At 40.0% G+C, this 18,999-nt stretch overlaps 1 protein-coding gene across 2 annotated transcripts in view; it reads left to right on the top strand.

Moving 5' to 3' along the window:
- Positions 1-18,999, top strand: part of HUNK (hormonally up-regulated Neu-associated kinase) — a 57,052-nt gene that overhangs the window by 26,002 nt on the left and 12,051 nt on the right. For both annotated transcript variants that reach the window (XM_068689328.1, XM_068689335.1), the window contains exons 3-6: positions 1,450-1,505; positions 7,031-7,166; positions 8,984-9,111; positions 14,875-15,010. In XM_068689328.1, coding sequence (XP_068545429.1) covers positions 1,450-1,505; positions 7,031-7,166; positions 8,984-9,111; positions 14,875-15,010 — 456 coding nt within the window. The remainder of the gene's footprint in view (positions 1-1,449; positions 1,506-7,030; positions 7,167-8,983; positions 9,112-14,874; positions 15,011-18,999) is intronic.

The following is an 18,999-nucleotide window of genomic DNA, read 5'->3' as shown; positions in this document are numbered from 1 at the left end:
CAAAGGCAAAATAACGTGGATGTCACTGACTTCCCATAATTATAGCTGATGGCTTTATTATCCATTTTTTTCCGAAGTGTACTGAAAGAAACACCACTGGCAGTCTGAGCTATTGATATCCTGGCATGCTAGTAGAAATATTTTATGTCTGGACTGTGGAAAAAATTCTTGTAGGAAAGACAGAAGCAATTCCTAGAAGTCGTGTGGAAGTTGTGTAGCAACCTAAATGATTTTTTATATTATACTTAATGCTTATACTGTACTTGAACCATTTATTTATTTATTTATTCATTCACTGTTTTATTTTTAGGGAAAATAATCTTTGTGATATTTTGCTTATGTAGAACATGGTTTAGAAATGCACAACCACATTCGTAAATGATGAAAGAACACATGTAATGTGAACGGAGTGCTCACAAATACATGTCAGCAGACTGGTTGCTTGATAGCTGTTTTCATTTTATCTTCTCTCCCCCCAGACTGGTCTGGGCCCTAGTCTGTGAAGTGGTTCTGGGGAGGTCAAGCAGAGTAGAATGGTGGAGAAAGCACTGAAGTGGCACTCAGAACACTTGTGTGGGGACTTCTCTCAGCTTTCGTACTAACATACTGGATGGCATTAGGCAAACCATTTCAATCCCTCAGCCTCAGTTTTCAACTCTAGCACATGAGAATCTTAGAATCATGAAATGGTTTGGTTTGGAAGGGGCCATCTAGTTCATTTAGACCATCCAGTTCCAACCCCCTGCCATGGGCAGGGACACCTCCCACCAGACCAGGTTGCCCAAAGACCCATCCAGCTTGACCTTGAACACCTCCAGAGATGGGGCATCCATAGCTTCTCTGGGCAACTTGTTCCTGTACCTCAACACCCTCACTGTGAAAAATTTATTCCTTGTATTATATTTCATCCTTATACTAGCTTTCTAGTGTTGACCACCTCTGTAAAGTGTTTGGATGTCTCATCCCCATGGGGAGACTGATTGTGGTCCCCAGAACTGTAGACAATATCAGAGAAGAGACATTTGGCTCCTCAAATCTCTGCAGTTTATTCTCCAGCTACATCCAGTGAAGTGACTTTGGTTATGAAGAGTAATGAGAAAATGACCTCCAATTCAAAAACATATTTGAAATGTTTCCCATGTACAAGGTTTCTGCAGGCTTATAAGTACACGAGAAATTCAAAGAATCTGATTAATTACAGGATTTACTGACAAATGTTTGTAAATTCTTTCTGTGCATGAAGAGTTGGTGTGAACCTGTATGTGAAAGTACTGGTAATTACGGAGAGGAGACAGTGCATGGGGCTTTCTGCTTTGAATGTGGAACTGTGTGCGCTGCTTTCATAATACCCGTTATTATATATATGAATTTTGTAAATGAACTGATGAGAGTGATGGGAAGTTGCTTCATTATTTCAGAGGCTCACTCAAAATATTTTGTTTCTTTCAGAGACTTGAAGATAGAAAATCTGTTGCTAGATGAAGACAACAATATCAAGCTTATTGGTATGAAACTAGTTCGGCAATTCCAGTAATTAAAATTGGTAGTTTTATAAAGAGAATTTTAAGACTTCATAATCCTCTATGTGACAACTGCTAATGTTGCTGCAAAGAGGAGCTGGGAGAGTATAGATAGCAATCAAGCTGTTCCTGACAGCATCTTGTGAAAAAATGTTCCAAATAATTCAGCTTTAACTGGGTATGGGCATAATCCTTCATCTTCTAACAAGCGGCTTTCCTATTTAAATCAGGTACTTTGTAAAGAATTAGAGAACTGACACCGCAGAAGTAACTTATTTTATTATCTTTATAATTTTGCATTTCCTGAGTTGGATTCTGCCCCCATATGCATATGCTTCCGCTGAAGTCGGTGGGAGTTGCATGCATTTTTAGCATCTAGCAAAATTTGGTCCTTTATTTATATTTGTTAAGTTTGCTTCCAGAACCTGATAAGAAATTGTTTTAGAGGGCTGTTAAAAAATATAAAAAAGATCAACAATAGAGACTTGATTGTATTCAGGTGTCAGTTGTATGCAGTGCTCAATTCATTCAAGTTATGCAGACATTTTAGATTAATCATCTGTGGGTATAGTCTCTCACTGCCGTTGTGTAACTGCCATTAACGTTAATGTGTGCACTGAAAAGAAAATATGCCCTTCACTAAAAAAATAAAAAAAAAATAAAAAATAAATATTTATTTCTATGCCTACACTTTTGCCAAAGCAGTGTCTGTGGCTGCAGACAAATTAAACACTTGACTGACTTTCTTTGAAAAGTTTCATCACCTGAAAAGTGATGAAAAACACTTAGCATTCAGGTCAAATGGACAGTCTTTGTAATGTATAAAGCACATACATCTTGAAACAAGCAAGAAGAGCATGGTTAATGAAATTTGAAATACTCAAAAATTACTCAGGGAATTTGGTCTCTAGAAGAACTACCATGACTTCTAGTCATTACTCTGTAGTGAATCAAATGTCTCTGGGAAAATAAAAGCAAAAGAGAATGCTGCATTACCTCAGTTACGGGTCAGAGGATACTGATATGTTACCATGAATCATTCATCAGTAATGATGGATACCACCCATTATCTTGATTTAGCAGATAAGTGAGACCAGATGGTTTGCAACAGTGCTATATGAACATCTGATAGATTTAAAGAATTTCTATAGCTTTCCTGTTATTGGGTGTTTGATTACACAACAGTATGTGAACTTGACATCCAAAACCAGATCTAATCAGATGATGTGTGTACAATTAAAACTTACATGCCAAAAAATAACTTCAGAGCTGTTCCTGCAGTTTTGTTTGCTTCAGTTGCATAGAAAGGTCTCCTCACAGTGGGTGGTGTGGGACGTATAGAGAAAGAGACAGATCTTCCGTAGCCTAGCTAGCTGAGATAAATTGTCCTCAGGTCTGCAGCCTGATGTTTTGAACAAGGCAGATTGTACACAGTATGTATCTTAAAACAAAGCAATTAAATTGCACCGTCCAACTGGGTATGTTATAAAAAAATAAAGGTTGCTTTATTAGTAATAATTTCACTGTAAGTAAAAACAGTTTTAAAGTCACAGTCTGCTCAAACACTTGTGTTTTATCAACAGTCAGCTTAAGTCAATTGTTTCATCTCCTCCCATTCCCAAAGGAAAACCTCTGATCTAATTTTCCAGAGAAGCCACTATTTTATTAAACAACCTCAAACAGTTAGGATTTGTTTTCCCATGTTTCACACAAGCTGGCTGTCCCGTGTCCTGCTTCTGCACAACTCATGCAAGGGAAATGTTCCAGCACATGTCTGTGCCTGGTGTAATAGACCTGATAATTTACTCCTGTTCCTCCTCCATGCCTGTTCCCTCACTCATCTTGTTCCACATTCAGTAAAATATTTTATGTAGTCTATCTTTCTAGAAATGTGATGAATCAATTGTGTTGTCATGTAGTGCTGCCCAGGAAGGTTCTTCACTAGAGAAGAGTATGTTTAGAGGAATTATGTGCTGCTTGTCATGCTTTCAAGAAGAGACTTTGAGCTACAAAACCAGATGACATTAACTGCTTTGCAGTAGCAGCTTAGTCTCCAGGTTTTGTGCAGCAGCAAACACTCTAGTATCTACTGAAAATGTTGCTCTTGTAATAGCTGTGTAATATAAAAAATAGGAAAAAAAAAAACACACACACAAAGGAAACAGAAGAGATGAATGAAAGATGAAAAATGTAGCATAAAGTGACACTGACAGTCCCTGCTTGCTCATGCATTTCAGTGAGAGACGAATCCCTTGAATCCCTTTCTTCACACAGCTGCTAAGTGACACCTTGCTTTTTGTTACTCTTTTTAGCTACGTGATAAGATGGTTTAGAATATGTGCTTAGATAGTATTATTAGAAAAATTCCATTTGCTGTGTTAAGTGGACTTGCTGCTAGCTGCTTGGTAAGTCTCAAATCAAGGAACATCAGGATCAGCAATGCTGGAAGTAATTCACTTCCCTTTATCTACAAGCCCATGGTGGTAGGTGTCTGATAAAGATGCCACAAAAGGCCACTCACAGACCATGCAAAGTCCTTGGCACTCTGCTCAAGGACCTACGGCACCAAAAGGACCCTGCCCATAAGCAGCTCTACTGAGGTCTGTGAAGCTCTGCTGCCACAGACAAAGGTTAACCTTGTCCATGATCTCTCACTTTATTCTAAGGCTTGTGCTCTTAAATACCTTTTTCCATAATCCAACTGTCACAGCTTCAGAGATAGCCATGTATCCATAGCTTAATGTTGATTTCCTGGAGGCGTTGAAAAGTAGTAGTGCAATGCGATACTTCGATAGTATGAAGAGTGGGGGTGGTGGAGCTCCCATGTCATAATATTTACTCTGGAAAACCAAGTGTGGCCTTTGATCTGAATTCTGTAATTAGCTAGGCTTATTGAAAAAAGCCCAAGAAAGAGACAGGAATGGCAGTAAAATTATCAATGCTGGTGGTAATACCATTCTTACCAAGATAAAAACGCATCCTTACTACAAATGACCCTGCGATCACGATGTGCTGCCACACTATTCATAACAATATTTCCATTTCTTTTGCAATAAAATCCCCGTCCCCAGTATGCAGGCATTTGCAGGCATTTTTAATTTCAACAGGAACTAGCAAAAAAAAAAAAAAAAAAGAAAAAGAAAAGTATACCAGCCTGGTTGTAATGAATGAGCTGAGAAAAAGTCAATGAGATGTTTATAGTTTAAGTAAATAAGATAGCGAAAACTTTCACTGGAGGATACCTCCGTTGATAATGATAAACAGATGCTGGTTTATACTGGGTCAGAATATAGCCATTATTTATTTTGAGTGTGAAGCATTATGTTACAGTCAAGTAATTTTGAGGTGTTATGTCACAGTAGGGTAAAGACCATGAGTAATACCCTGCAGAGGTATTATTTCTAGTTTTAAAAAGTATTTTACAGCTGACATAACCCATCTCAGGCTGTAGATAATAAATAAATTAATTAAGTAAATGGATCCTCAGAAGTATTTGTATAAGCCCCAGGGATAATACATATCTAGCAGAGATGATTAAGCAGTGTCCAGAGACAATTGTTTTCCATCAGAGGCAAGGAAATTGCCTTGATCCTCCCTACAGTTTTTACAGTGCTCTCCAACAAACCCCTCTGCGCCTCTTTGGCTGTTTAAATGTGGTGGTGCTGGGCTTGCCTCCCTCACAGAGAGCCAGCCAGGCAAGCAGCAAGCACTCTGCAGTCATTTGGACACTCCAACCCACATAGTCATTTTTGTACTTTTTTTTTTTGGTAAACATTATTCATTTTTAGCCCAGTTTCATAAGGGAACAAGGCTTATGTGAACACCCCAGCAGGGTGCTTTTAATATCTTGAGGGACTCTTGACTAATTTTAGCCACATTTGGCATAGGGTGAATCCTAAAGGACAGGCTGACAGGTCGTTACTTCAAGTCTCATGCAAATATGTAGGCAGATAAGGGAAAGAAACTCTAACCAGTGACTGTGGAGGGTGGCATGGGCTCAGCAGTAGCCTGTTATATTTGGCCTCCAAGATGTAATGCTTTTAGCCCAGCTGGGCAGGTGGGTAGCACACACAGAAGGCTGTTTTATGAGACACGTGGATAAAAGACACGAGTCTCTAGGAACAGGATTCAGTGGTCTGCTTCTCCGGACTGCATTGTTTATGTATAAGACACTTTTCATTTTAAACACACCTACATTTGGGGAATTTTTAAGAAGAGAGGATGAATGAAAAAGGAGATGAACAGATGTCAGTGTTCTTAATACCAGTATTTCTGTTGAAGCTGTCATCAATGGGAGGCTATTAATAAACATGAACATCTTTTATTGTGACCTCTGTACACCCTCTGCTCCTGGATATGATGCCCTGCTGCAAAGGCAGACTTCCCAGCCTGTCAGCTTTGCCTGCATCCTCCCCTTCCTTGCCAGTTTGCTTCACTTCTTCCCCTTTATCATGTCAAGTTGCTGCCTTCTCTCAAGACCCTCTGCAACCTCTCCTCACCTTCCCTTGTCATCTCCGAGGCTGTAGTTTCATAATTGTGGGCTACCACTAGACAGAGTGGGCTTGCACGCCCCTGCCAGCACATTGCCCCCAGCCTCTTCTGCTGCTGGCGTGACCGAGCTGCAAGCCCGTTCCACAGCTGCTCTCTGCAAATTTCTTTCCTTGCTGAGTGGTTTAATTTTTAAGATCCTTTCTTAAACACAGCTCACCCTGCAGCCATACCAGCTCTGGAGCAGACGAAGGAGGTTGGGAGAGCTCCCTTCTTGGCGCCAGCCTGGGCTTGGGTTGGCTGAGAGCACTTGTGAAACTGCAGCCTCCTCTGGTGTGGAGAGACTGCGTCTTGTTCCTGATCAGTTCATGATGCCAGCCTTTGCCAGTCCCTTGCTATTACTGCCAGCAGAGAACATCAGATACACCCAGGGGCCAGAAATACAATAATTCAAGACAGAAGAGGGGGAGGGAGAGCCAAATCAACACATTCCCCTTCTTGCTCCAAGATCTCCCTTGTGTTGCTTCAGAGCTGAAACGCCGACTCTGCAACCCCATGTGTTTGTGAATCACCACAGTAGTCCCAAGAAAGCAACCTCCCTGCCGTAAATCTGATGGCTCCTTTAACAGATTTAAAGGAAAAAAATGAAGAAGCAACGCTTGGCCTCTTAGTACCAGTACGGAACCCATGACAACCCGAGGCTGCTTTCTGCCCCATGCCCATCATGCGGTGAGGGCATGAGACAAACTCAGCTCCAGTTGCTGCCATCCAGTTCCCAGTGAAACATAATTGCTTTGTCTGTGAAACTGATGATCACGTGTGTTCTAAGATGATTTTTATTACTTGTTGAAATCTCTTTTTATTTAGCACAAATTGTAAAAATTTTTCATGTGAATGATTTTTTCTTAGACAGTTCGTTGCTTAGCTTTTGAAAAAAAAAAAAAGTGCTTTTTTCCTTGCTGTTTTAGCGCTTTTTTACTGTATCTATCTCTTTCATAACTCTGTCTCTATGCTTTTCACAGACTTTGGACTGAGCAACTGTGCAGGCATCTTGGGTTATTCTGATCCATTCAGCACCCAGTGTGGGAGCCCAGCATATGCAGCCCCTGAACTTCTGGCAAGGAAAAAATACGGGCCCAAAATAGACGTTTGGTCCATGTGAGTTACTTCTCTAGCTTATAATTGTTGTTACTTGTCATCATTACCCATTGCTCAAATGAGAAATAAGCAAGAAAATCTGTTTAATTAGCATGACTCTGTGAACTAAATTGCACCCATATTTTGATTTGAAATAGAGCTGTATGTAGATTGGTAGAACACATAGCATGGCAAGGCTGCAGTAAAGTACAGCTTCATCAATGACTTTGAGGCACAGTAGAAAATGTGGCTCTGGCACAAGAGGACCAACATTGTGTTCTGTTTTCCCCAAAGGATCTTCAAACTTTCACATGGTCTCCATGCATTATCCACAGTCACATCTAGCAGGAAATGTGAAATCTAGTCAGGTCATCCCTTTGAAAGCATAGTAGTTAAAAGGGAAGAAGACATGGCCAGAAATTCTGTGAGCCTGAGCACTTAGTAACATTCAGGCAAAAGAAGAGGCAAAAATTACTTGTGCCAGAGATAGAGAAAGCTATAAAGGTGTTCAGGAGTCAATGAATTTATCTGCAGTACTTTTTTAGACTGCGTAACTCCCAATACCCTACTGTTGGCCATGGCCATGGTGTCAGTTATTGTCTCTCCCAGAGAGGAATTAGGTGAGATTAGCTGAGTTTTAGCTTTTGTATTAGGATCTGAATATTTTCCCTCACCAGTGAACTGGGGATAGTAAAACACGAATCAATTTAAATGAAGTAATGGATTGTAGTGGTTCCCTAGTTGAAGTATTTGGAATACTCTGAAAACATAAAGTGCTGTATAAGTGCTACTACTGCTAAGAAAGGTTGGCCATAGTTTACATATGAGACTAGGACCTGGGTCAACTTCATCTCTCAGGCTGATCCGGTCAGCACCCTGTGACACCATAATACTCTTGATCTGCAGTCTGTGCTCCAGGAGACCTGCACCTCACCCATCACATGGCTACTTCACTTCTCACTCCAGCAGTGGGCCATCCCTCCACATCAAGGGGGAGATTATCAGCCCTGAGGAATGCAGGCACTCTTACTGGGACTGGAATGCAGACAAACAGAGCACAGTCATTCCTGTAAACCATTTAAACTTCTCCAGTAATAATATCCTGCTTTTTTTTTTTATGTAAGAAAGAAAAATACAGTTAACCCTACCCTTCCTTGTAGCTGAACAAATGCTTGCTGTGATCATGGTTCGTAATAGCACAATGGTTTAGATTCTTTCTGTTCACATACGTTTATTCAGCAGACTGGGGAAACAAATTCCCAAAAGGAAGGAATTCCACTCACTTGAATTTAAAGTCCTTTTGTGGGAGAGAAGAACAAGAGTACCCAACCCACTTTTCATCACTGACTCTGTTGGGTAAAAATAAGCAATAATTTTTCTGCTATGAAAAATTTAATTGTTCACACCTGATCTTTGTGCTGCACCAGAGGCCAGTGGAAGCCTTTTGGCATCAAGCCAGGACTTGCGATGTACCCATGGACATGGGCAGTCACACCACACCCAGGGCAGCAGCAGTATAAGGCTCCTGAAAGCACTTTAAGTATTCATGCAGCCTGAGGAGAGACATAATTGTGGACTGGCATTTAGCTGAGAACTTGCCTAACAGCTGGACTCGGTTCTGTGACTCCCAGCTTATGTCTTACACATTGTGCGACCCTCCATGAGCAAACCTCTGTAAACTCTTGTCCAAATCATTGTGTGCAACAGAAGGAGAACATTTTCCATCCTGTTTAGTAGTTGTTAGGCATTTAAAACAAAGTACAGTCACTAAAACCTCAAACTAAGTTTTTCCTTGTTCCTGATCATTTTGGTTTCTTTTATTGTATGTTTTCTTTTAGTGGGGTAAACATGTATGCGATGTTGACTGGAACATTACCTTTTACTGTGGAGCCATTCAGCTTGAGAGCTTTATACCAGAAAATGGTGGACAAAGAAATGAACCCTTTTCCCACCCAGCTCTCTACAGGTAATCAAAGGAATATGCTTGGACCTATTCAGATCCAGTTGGTTGGAACCATTGCATTGAATTCTTGATTGTGAGTCATGCTACCAGCATGGCACACTAATCGTGAAAAATGTTCTTTTTCATTTTGTTCTCCAAAAGATCTGCGGGTGTTGGTGTAGTATAACTCCTTTTGTTTTGACTTTTGTATGTAAGCTGGAGAAGTGCCAAGTTGTACTGAATATGAGAGGAACAAATCTGTGAAAATCTGTGAAATTGCTTTCAGAAAATAGCTGGTCAGTTTTGCGTGGTCGGATGATTTTAGTGTAGGGTATGGATGCATGAACTCATTATTTTGGAATAACACGTTCCTGGGCATTATCATGATTAAGGTTGAGTGATAAGCTACCTTGAATGACCTCACATTCATTATGGAATAATGACATGCACTCAGAAAGTTATTTTGGGGCAGTAGCCTGTGATAACCTTCGTGTGTTCAGAAAATGCAAAATTGTCATTGCATTAATATTAGAAATATTAATTCCTTCTTCAAAGCCATGTCACTAGGCAACAGAATCATGTTTCAGCTTATAGCAAGACTGTGTCAGCATTTGGAACAAACTATGTTTTGTACTTAGGTTTTATTTTTGTATGCTAAATTTGATGCTCATGGAGAGCTTCTGTTCTTATCTGCAGACAGTTTGCAAGGGACATTCAATAGGTTTAAAATACTGCAAATACGAAAAATTTGAAAGATCATACACTTTCACTTAGATCACTAATAATGGCAAACCATTGCCATGGGGTGTAAGAAAAAAAACTTTGAAAGTTGTGTCGCAAGATGAATTCTCCAAGGACAGATTTCCCGGCATGTAGAAGAAGTAGATAGTTAAGGATTTTCTCACATGGTTTATCTGTGAAGCAAGTGGTGTATGTTGTTTCTCATTTGCTCAGCATCTGTATTAAGTACATATTTTCTGCCAGCAGCTAATGTTGCTGCCATGTTGTAAAGTGGTAGCTTTACAAGTGAGCTGGGATGCTTCAAGTCTTGCCATGTGTTTGATGCAGTTAGAGTGTTTGGTATTTCCATTCTGAGGACTCCCCTGTAGGATTCAGTTGCACAAAATTGCTATTTTAATGTTCTAGCACATGTTCTAAAGCCCCACTGAGTAAATTAAAAGACGGATTATACTGTATAAAGCAGATGACTGCTTCATATTGTATTGATCTGGAAGCCAAATCCTACATCAATTGCAGTTACTCTTGAATTCAGGGACTTGGATCTAGTAGTAAAGATTTGCCAAGTTTGCCAAATATTTTACCAAATGGACCTCCCACAGTGAGACTTTTACCAAAAACTATCTGTTGTATAATGACTATACAGTCGCTTTGATCCAATGTACTGTTTCCCCAATCATTTTATTTCAACCACAGTCATTTTTTACATGGGAGGTTTCACTGACTTTACGGGGACAACTCCTGTGTTAAGGTCTGAATCACCCATGAAAGGCCTGTGGAAGACCAGACTTTGTGTAGCAAAAAAGATAACATTATTTTTGACAGGCTTCATTTTACTGTTTCAGTCATCCTACAATTTTATCATGGAGATCAAATTTTCTAACAGTCATGTCTTTGTAGAATTTGTGGCTCACTAACAATATGGTCTCCTGTGAAAACAATATTTTGTTTATCCCGTGAGAACAACAGCAGCTTGAACTTTGAGAGATGATGGAAAATTAATGGGATAGATTTAAACATGTTAACCTTTACTCACTGTGAAAAAGGCATGCATCGGTTCTTGGTTTAAGTCAACAGGCTTGCACATTCACCAACATGGCAAGCTGTGATTTAAGATGACATTTGTTCTTGACATACCTAGGCTTTGGGTCAGTAGGTAGAAAATCTTCTCCTCTGCCCTGAAAATTGTTTCATTAGTTAACTCCTTAGGTATACGGATCTTTTTCTTAAATCAGGTTTTCTTTTTCTGTTAATTCACAGAGATCGCAGAAGAGATTTTTTGCAGTAGTCTGTTTTGCTTGTTCATTATGTTCTCTTTCAACATTTAATTTCACAGCTACTGAATGCAGGGTTTGTTGTAAAAATAGCTATTCTTATCACTAAACAAGAGTATATTTTATTTGTATTAGTTACAGTTTTGTGTGACCATGGACACCCAAAGCAACTGTGTAGCAACAGGGAAAATTTGGGGTTAGTATTTGATTTTCCCACTTAGGAAACTTTTTCATTAAGCTGCATAAACAACACAGCTATCTGATTATTGATTTTACGTGAGCTGAGTTCAGTTGTTAAGGAAGTTGGTATTCACCTTGCACACATTATTTTTTTTCTCAATGTACTGCTTCTGTGTGTTTATGGTCTTCCTTTTGGAACAGAGAAGTGCTGTGGAGATTAGAAGAATCTCTCTAAAAAAAGGTTTTTTTTTAGATCCTCAGCTCCTTTACTTGATAAGTTTTCTGCATGGTTGATGTCTTTTTTTGTTACAGAAACCCATGTCTTTCATAGCTGAGAGTCTAAAAGGTAGCATCAACTGATGTTACTTTCTTGTGATTCCCTTTTTAAAGCCAATCAGACACTAACTACTGCACATGTTGCCACGTATTCCGTGCTTTTGGAGCAGAAATGAAGTGTCACTCTTTACGAGCATTCAGAAGTCGATCATTTAAACTCCAGGAATATGTGGATCATCTGATGACTTATATTTCCTCTGTGAAGTACAGATTAATTGCAAACCAGTGATCAAGTCAGTCCTGGGAAGTTACTGCACCTCAGCTAGATGTTACCACTATCAGGAGTAAAGAGGCAGTGTTGTCAGGCCGAGGTCTGTGTAAATTCTTAAGAACAGCAAGCAATCATCTGCCCACATCTGTAGTTCTGAGCTTACTTACGGCTTTGTGAAGTGAAATGACCTTATTTCATTCTCTCTGGCCAGTTTTGTAAGCAGCACCTGTATACCTATGTTAACCAGGGCCCACTCAAAGCATGGCATTCTCTAAACAAGACACTAAGCTGGTTTCGTTCATGTCAAAGCAAATGAAAGTAGCAGAGGTCTCGTAGTTCATACCTGAAGCACTCTGTGTTTCCGTTCATTACTGAACTCAATACGCTAAAGGAAGTTTAAAGGGAGAGTTGTTTTTCTCATGGTCCTGGTCTGTCATTTGTCAAAAGAGCAAACTTTGCCCCAAAGTTACACCATGGAAACAAAATTCCATCAAGTGCAGGTCACTGGCTAATCAGATTAGTGCTGTCCTCGAGTTCGTTGTAAATGAGGCCCTCACATTCCCTCACATAATGAAGCTTTGGAGGGATAATTCACAGTGTCCTTTGTTCATGAAGCTACTTGGTTCAGCATGAAAAGCGGCTTCAGATGCAGTGGGTCCAAAAATCGATTCATTATCTTCGTGTTTGTTTCCTGGGGGATTAATTTAGCTGTCCTACAGCTGCATGGCTAACTGAAAAAGACCCAGTCTTCCTCACACCATCTAACAGCTCAGGTGAGCAAAGGTGCTGTTAAAAATCTCTACTGCATCACCTGGGACCGGCTGGTGAGGGAATCTCCCTGGAGGGCTCCCCTCTCTGGAATCAGTTTCTCCTGCTCTGAATCTGCTGCACTTTGTAATGCTTCACAAACCTCATTTATTTTGTCTTTTGACAAGGGGGGAAAAAAAATCAAGGTTTTTAAGGAGCCGTTGGCTGATTTGGGGGCTGAGGGCGTTGGCAGTCGGTTTGGGGAGGGATTGCTTTGCACTGAGAAGCATGCTCTGAGCCCGTGGGATGCATGCGGCTCCTAACGGGGCAGTACTGGGAAGAGAGGAACTCAAATGGCAGAACAATGGGGCGATTGTTTCCCATAACACGGGTCTGCGCCCAAGATGTGTTGACGTGCGGGCTTTCAGGGTACGCAGGGAGCAGTCCTAACATCGGCTTCCAGGAGATTTATGAACTTGGATGTAGTTTCTTCCTGCTGTTTCCACAATATTGCTGTCATAGGAAAATAACAAAAATGTTGGGAAAGATTTAAAGTGAAGTACCTCACATAAATCAGCTATTTGTGAAGACAGAGCTTAGAAAAAAAAATGAGCTCGTGCCTAGCTGAACTGGTAAATACATAATCATAACTCTCTCTCTTCCAAATATAAACTTCTCAACACTAGGCCTGCACTGAAACAGATATCCTCTAAGGGCCTTCCCTGGCTGATGTTTGATGGTTGCAGGATGGTGAACACAGAGGTTACCCAAGCTGCTAGGAGTCAACACCTATCACGTCTAACTTTGATTTATTTGATGAGAAACCTTCCCTTCCTCTCCTGCTGCTCTGCTCTGGCACACCAGCCCATCCAGCCTGTCCCTTGTTGCGGGTGGGCTTGGAGACCTGAGAATGCTTGGGTAGACAACCAGGCAAACATGAAGAAGTCTCATAGAAAAGAATTTTATTCTTAAAAGGCAGCGGTGCTGTGTCTGTGCAGAGGCTCTGTCCGTGAGAGGAGCAGTGCATTTCATATACCTAATCAGCAAGGCAGTTCTGGCAAAACTTTTACATAACACAAGACTCTATTTAATCTAAAACACTGTTGTTAAATCCAAAGACTTGAAGTAGGGTTAAATTTTTCAGTCCTCAGAAACCCTACCAAGCCTCAGGCAAAGCATAGCAGTGGTCCTGTGCTGCTACTGCCCAAGGTCTCCACACAAGGTCTCTCCAAGGTCTGGAAATAAGTAGATAAGACACGCTCAAGAGAGTCTGGGAGGGAAGCTGCAGCTCTACTGCAGAATGAGGTGGAAAAAAGCCTCTAAGATGCCATCCATACGAGTTGGAGAAAACTGCTGGAAGCCATCACTTGTGTCCTTTGTTTGCCATTGACTTTGTTCAGGGTGCACTCAGCATCTCCACTGGACTGTTTCATTCTGGTTTTGGTTTTCCCAGAATTAGGTTTCTTTGTCTTTTGTTTAGAGAATGATAGAGGACATAGTTAACTCTTTATTGTTTTGTAGCTAATAAACTAAATCTAACCTTGATAATTTAAGGAGTAAAGACCAGGAATATTTAACATAGAGCTTATTTTCAGCTCAGATATTCACTTCTTGTGTGTCTTTTAGCAAATCTCTTGATTTCATTGTCCATAACCATATAAGAAGCACATTGTTTACAAATATTGGAAAATTACTTTTGAGGCTTGTCATAAGAAAATCCCAAGGTGTCGTGGAATGTCATTGAAAGTTGAAGCTATGGTATTTGAAAACAGAATAAAGTCCATTAATTTTACTGTACTCTTTTAATTTTGCTAAAATCTCCTGCAACTGACTGTAGTTTAGATGGAAATTGTAAGAGGATTTCTCCCTGTGTCAATGGGGGCAGAAAACCCAATTCTCCATGTCTTCCCTCCCAGCTCTTCGTCCCTTCCCTCCCCTCCACTCACTCCCAGTCACTCTCTTTCTACTCTAAACAGAGTATGAGTGATTTCCCTCTAATCTCACTCCAGTCTCCTGTCCTCAGACAAAAACTTTGACTAGCATACTCAGAAACTTCAAACAAGCTCTGAAACAAAAAGTTCTTTTTCTCCTCTCCTTTATGACTCTATAAATCTTCGTTTATTTTAGTTACTAATCTCTTATCAGGCTTTCCTTTTTCTCAAGGACATTTGAGCATACTAGAAGGAAAAAGTTGATTTTTAGTATATTCTGGGGTCAGGCTACACAGCATAACATCTCAACTACCGTGTTAAGTCATAAAGCATATGACATAGCTCTTGTTTTTTCTTGATTTCTTCACAGCGGCCGTAAACTTTCTACGATCTCTGCTAGAGCCAGATCCTGCAAAGAGACCAAACATCCAGCAGGCACTTGCAAATCGGTGGCTTAATGAGAATTACCCTGGGAGAGCACCACCTAATGTAACATATCCAAACAGGTACTGTGTGAAAGAGCAGAAAAAAACAGCCAGTGTGTACTGATGTTAAAATGTGAACAGTTTCATTCTTTGTGTGACAGTGTCCCACTGCATTTTTTGTGATTGCTTTTCTGACTCAATCCTTAAAGTTTTTTTTTTTGGATTGGCCATTGAATATGTGTTTCCTGAAATGACCAAAAACAAACCTTAAATCAGAAGCTGGCATATGATGCATTTTTGGGATGGTCCAGGGTACAGATCAGGTGATTAATTGGGTGCAGGCCTTAGAATAGATGTTTGTGAAGATAGTTTATCAGTTCTGATCTTCTCCTTGTTTGTCAGTAGACCCATACTACTTTTCCAGTAGATGCTATACCTATTCGTGATACATATGGCAGGTTCCATGGATTAGGTAAATATGCAAACAGTAGTGAGAATGAGCAGAGTTCAATGACCTTCATTTGTTGGTTGTTGATCTTGAATACCTGTGCAACGCTAAATGCGTGACTACATGCAAACAGGTAACAAATCTCATGGTTAGTCAGATATCAGTCTAAAGAAAAAAAGAAAAAAAAAGGAAAAAAGAAACAAAGAAAGAAAAATACTTCTGGTCCACTTTGGTTAGAAATAATCTTGCTTGACTTTCAACACCCCTCAGTATAGAGTCTTCACATGGGCTCTCATTACAGTCAATGGAGAGAAATAAGGGCACGGTTTACAGAATGATTCATCTGACTTCTTTTTGATTCTGTAGTAGGATGACATTGTGCCCAGGAGATCTGAGTTTCTCTCCCATGAATGTAAATAGAGCCTCAGGCAACTCACTTAGAAATATATGTCTATATTTGATCAGACAAAACTTCCTCCCTGCATCAAAGCCCTTCAGCACACACAATCTATTACCTGCAGAGGATTCATTGTAGTAGTTACTAGCTCTCAGAAAAAGATGCAAAGCAGTGCTGAGGCAAAGACAGCAACTTAAAGCTTGATTTTGATGCTTAAAATTTGATAGTGCCCCAAAATTTCATTCTTAACTCACTAAGAGCCAAGTCCCTAAGAGAAGAGCCTAACTTCTACTCTACAGTTTGTTCAAGTGCCAGGTACCTGATGTAGCATACACCTAGGGGCGTGACAACCTCTCTTTGTCTGAATGCCTGAACCATTGTCCTCTACCCAACATAATTTCATGTTCATCAACTAGGCCACCTCTTTGTGTTAGTGCCTTGACAGTCTCAGTGCCTAGGCAAGCTCAGACCATGCAAACAGAGCATTCACTTGAGCATTCACTTGAGGCCACAAAACTGCCTCCCCACCTGCCCTCCCCACCTGCCCCTATTCACCTAGTCAGGTGAATAGCTGTAGGTCCAAACCTTGTGGGGTTGACAGGCACCTACAGTGCCAGTCTCTTACTGCTGAAGCGCTTGATACTGCTCACAACTGAGCTCAGGAGATCAAATTGGGTCCCAAAACTCACGACAGCCTTCATGAATTTTTGGAGACTTTTCCTTTCAATGTTGCTGTCAGCTGGCTTATAGGTCACAGTCCTGTCTGCTACCCATGTGCCCTCTATATGTATAGGGAGCTGAGGTGCCCTCATTTAGCAGCAGGCATTTCCCTTCCTGAGTTAGCGTTTTAAGTATTGCTTTGTGGAGAATTGCTTCAACTATGCATTTCTTTGGCCTGAGGACAATAATGTCTCTCACTCTCAAAATACGGCTGGATAGTTGTTGAGCAGCTTGGATGCTTGTTCTCCAACGGGTGCCATCACTAGAGCCATCCGCTGAAGCAATTGTGAGGCTGGCTGCATGCAATCCTCAGATCTACGTGGACAGAGTATAAAAATGGCCCGTAAGAATGATTGTTTTGCAGGGAAAAAGATAGAGAACAGACAGACTCATTATCTCAACATTACTGCCTGAAATTTAAGGGCAATTGAGTTAATTTGAGTAGTGTGCTGTGCAACAAAAGGAAATCTGAGTTTCCATGGTGCTTTGGACTGTACCAAAGTGCACTGTACATATGAACATTGTATGGTAAAGAAAGGGAAAACAAGTGTAAACTGAATGAGTCGTTAAGCTAATGAAATCACTGTCATAATGAGCCTAATCAATCTGCTAAACGTGGCATCTGTTAAGTGAATGTAAGTGTAACTGAGAGCTGTATGGGTGATTTAATTCTCTTGCTGCGTGTGTCTTATCTGCAGAAGAGGAAAAAAAAGAAATGTGGCTTAAATGTGATTTCAGAAATCTTTTGAGTTTGTAGGTACATTTTCATGCCTTGGTTTCATGACTTGGTTAGCTTGAAATTGTCAGCCCTTAGACAGGCTGTGGTGGAGGTGTCACTTTAGAGCTTGCTCTCTAGTCCAATTAGGTCGGAGACTTAGGAGAGAGGCCAACCTCTATTAGTGTGCAGTGCTGTTCATGGAGTGCCCATTAATCATCCCCTCCTAACAGCAGGCAAATGAAATGTAAGAATGGAAGAAAATGCAATACTGAACTATAGAGAGAGCATATGTTTGCTCATAAATATATGTGGATACAGTGATGATCATAATCCTTACTTATTGTAAGCACTTTCAAAGGGAGTATCAATGTGAAGAGATACCCTTTGCTATTAAATAAATCAGCTACATTTTTTTTTCTCATTGCGTATTTTTTCTTATTTTTTCTATTTGAAAATAAGAGAAAAATAACTACTTCTTTCAGAACACAGGTTTTATGATGAAGTCAGTGAACCTGTAAAGGATAAAAGCTATCATGATTCTGTCTTTTTTTTTCGTTAATATTATTTCTTTATTTTTAATTTGATTCAAAATAATTAAATAATTAGCTTAATTAGTTTATGCCCAAAGCTTGACCTACCTAGAATTTGTAGAGCTTTACTAAAGCCTTATTGGGACAATGCTGTAAAGTTTGAAATATTTAAAAGACATGATTTGCCTCCTTTTGGTTGCCTCCAAAAGGACCTCTAGAGTCAGCTTCAATAGGATTTCTTCAAGTTCCTGTTAGTGTGCAAATGTGGGTAAGATATTATCTGTTCTGAAAAATCAACTACCAAATATGCTAGGAATCACTTTCTTTCTTAATCATGCTTTTTATAGCACAAACAAGAAACTGTTCTGTTCTTGCAGTTCTCTTCTACCATTTTAAGGTAACCTCCATTGTTTCCAAGGCAGCAACATTGTAGGAAAGGGGAGAACATGAAGATAAGGTAGAAGAACAGCAGAAAATACATTTTCAGACGAATAATTTCTCAGGTTTTTTTATGAGCTTGTTTTTGTTAAAGAGGCAAGGAAATATTTCTCATTTTGCTGTGCACTTCAAGTAGAAACTGCTTGAATTCCTTTTGCCATCCAAATGCCTTAATGTGCAATGGCTAAGATAAGTTTTGCTTATGAACTTAAAAAAAACCACAACACTCAAGCTTTTTTTTTTTTTTTAACTGCAGAATGAATCTTCATTAGCATGCTGAATAAAGGAAAACAGTTGAGATTTTCCAGACTCTGTTTTTCATCTTGTCTAAGTCCTTATGTCAGATCCAGACTGCTCTCAGGTGTACAGGACAGTGGTATAGGAGAGCAGGGGTGAGAAAGGTAGAGAATTATCCTTTTGAGGGGGGAAAGTAGGTTGTAAAAAAGCTCATAACCTAAGCTTCTGTTAGTTGCCTTAGCCAAATATTAGGCTTGATACTGGGAGCAAAGAATATCCTTTAGAAAGCAGACAAAATCCAGCATTTCTTTGGAGACGGATGGGAGTTGACAGGTACATCTGGGAATCTGGCCAGCATATTTAGATGTCTAAACAGGAGCAGAGTTCTTTGGAAAAATTGTTTTTAACTTACACTGTGAAAGTGCTTTGCTATTTCCACAGCCTGCTGTACTGCACTTCTCACCTTGGCTAAGTCTATTATGGACTTTACAGAAAAGAACATCCATAAACTCATGTTGTATTTCTGCTTCTAACCAATACGAGTATAGCAGCAGTTTTACCATTTTGGCAGCTGCTGTAATA

The sequence above is a fragment of the Anas acuta genome, chromosome 1 (assembly GCF_963932015.1).
Source record: "Anas acuta chromosome 1, bAnaAcu1.1, whole genome shotgun sequence".
Lineage (NCBI taxonomy): Eukaryota > Metazoa > Chordata > Aves > Anseriformes > Anatidae > Anas > Anas acuta.
The sequence above is the reverse complement of the archived record's forward strand: the minus strand, read 5'-3'. Positions and strand labels throughout refer to the sequence as shown.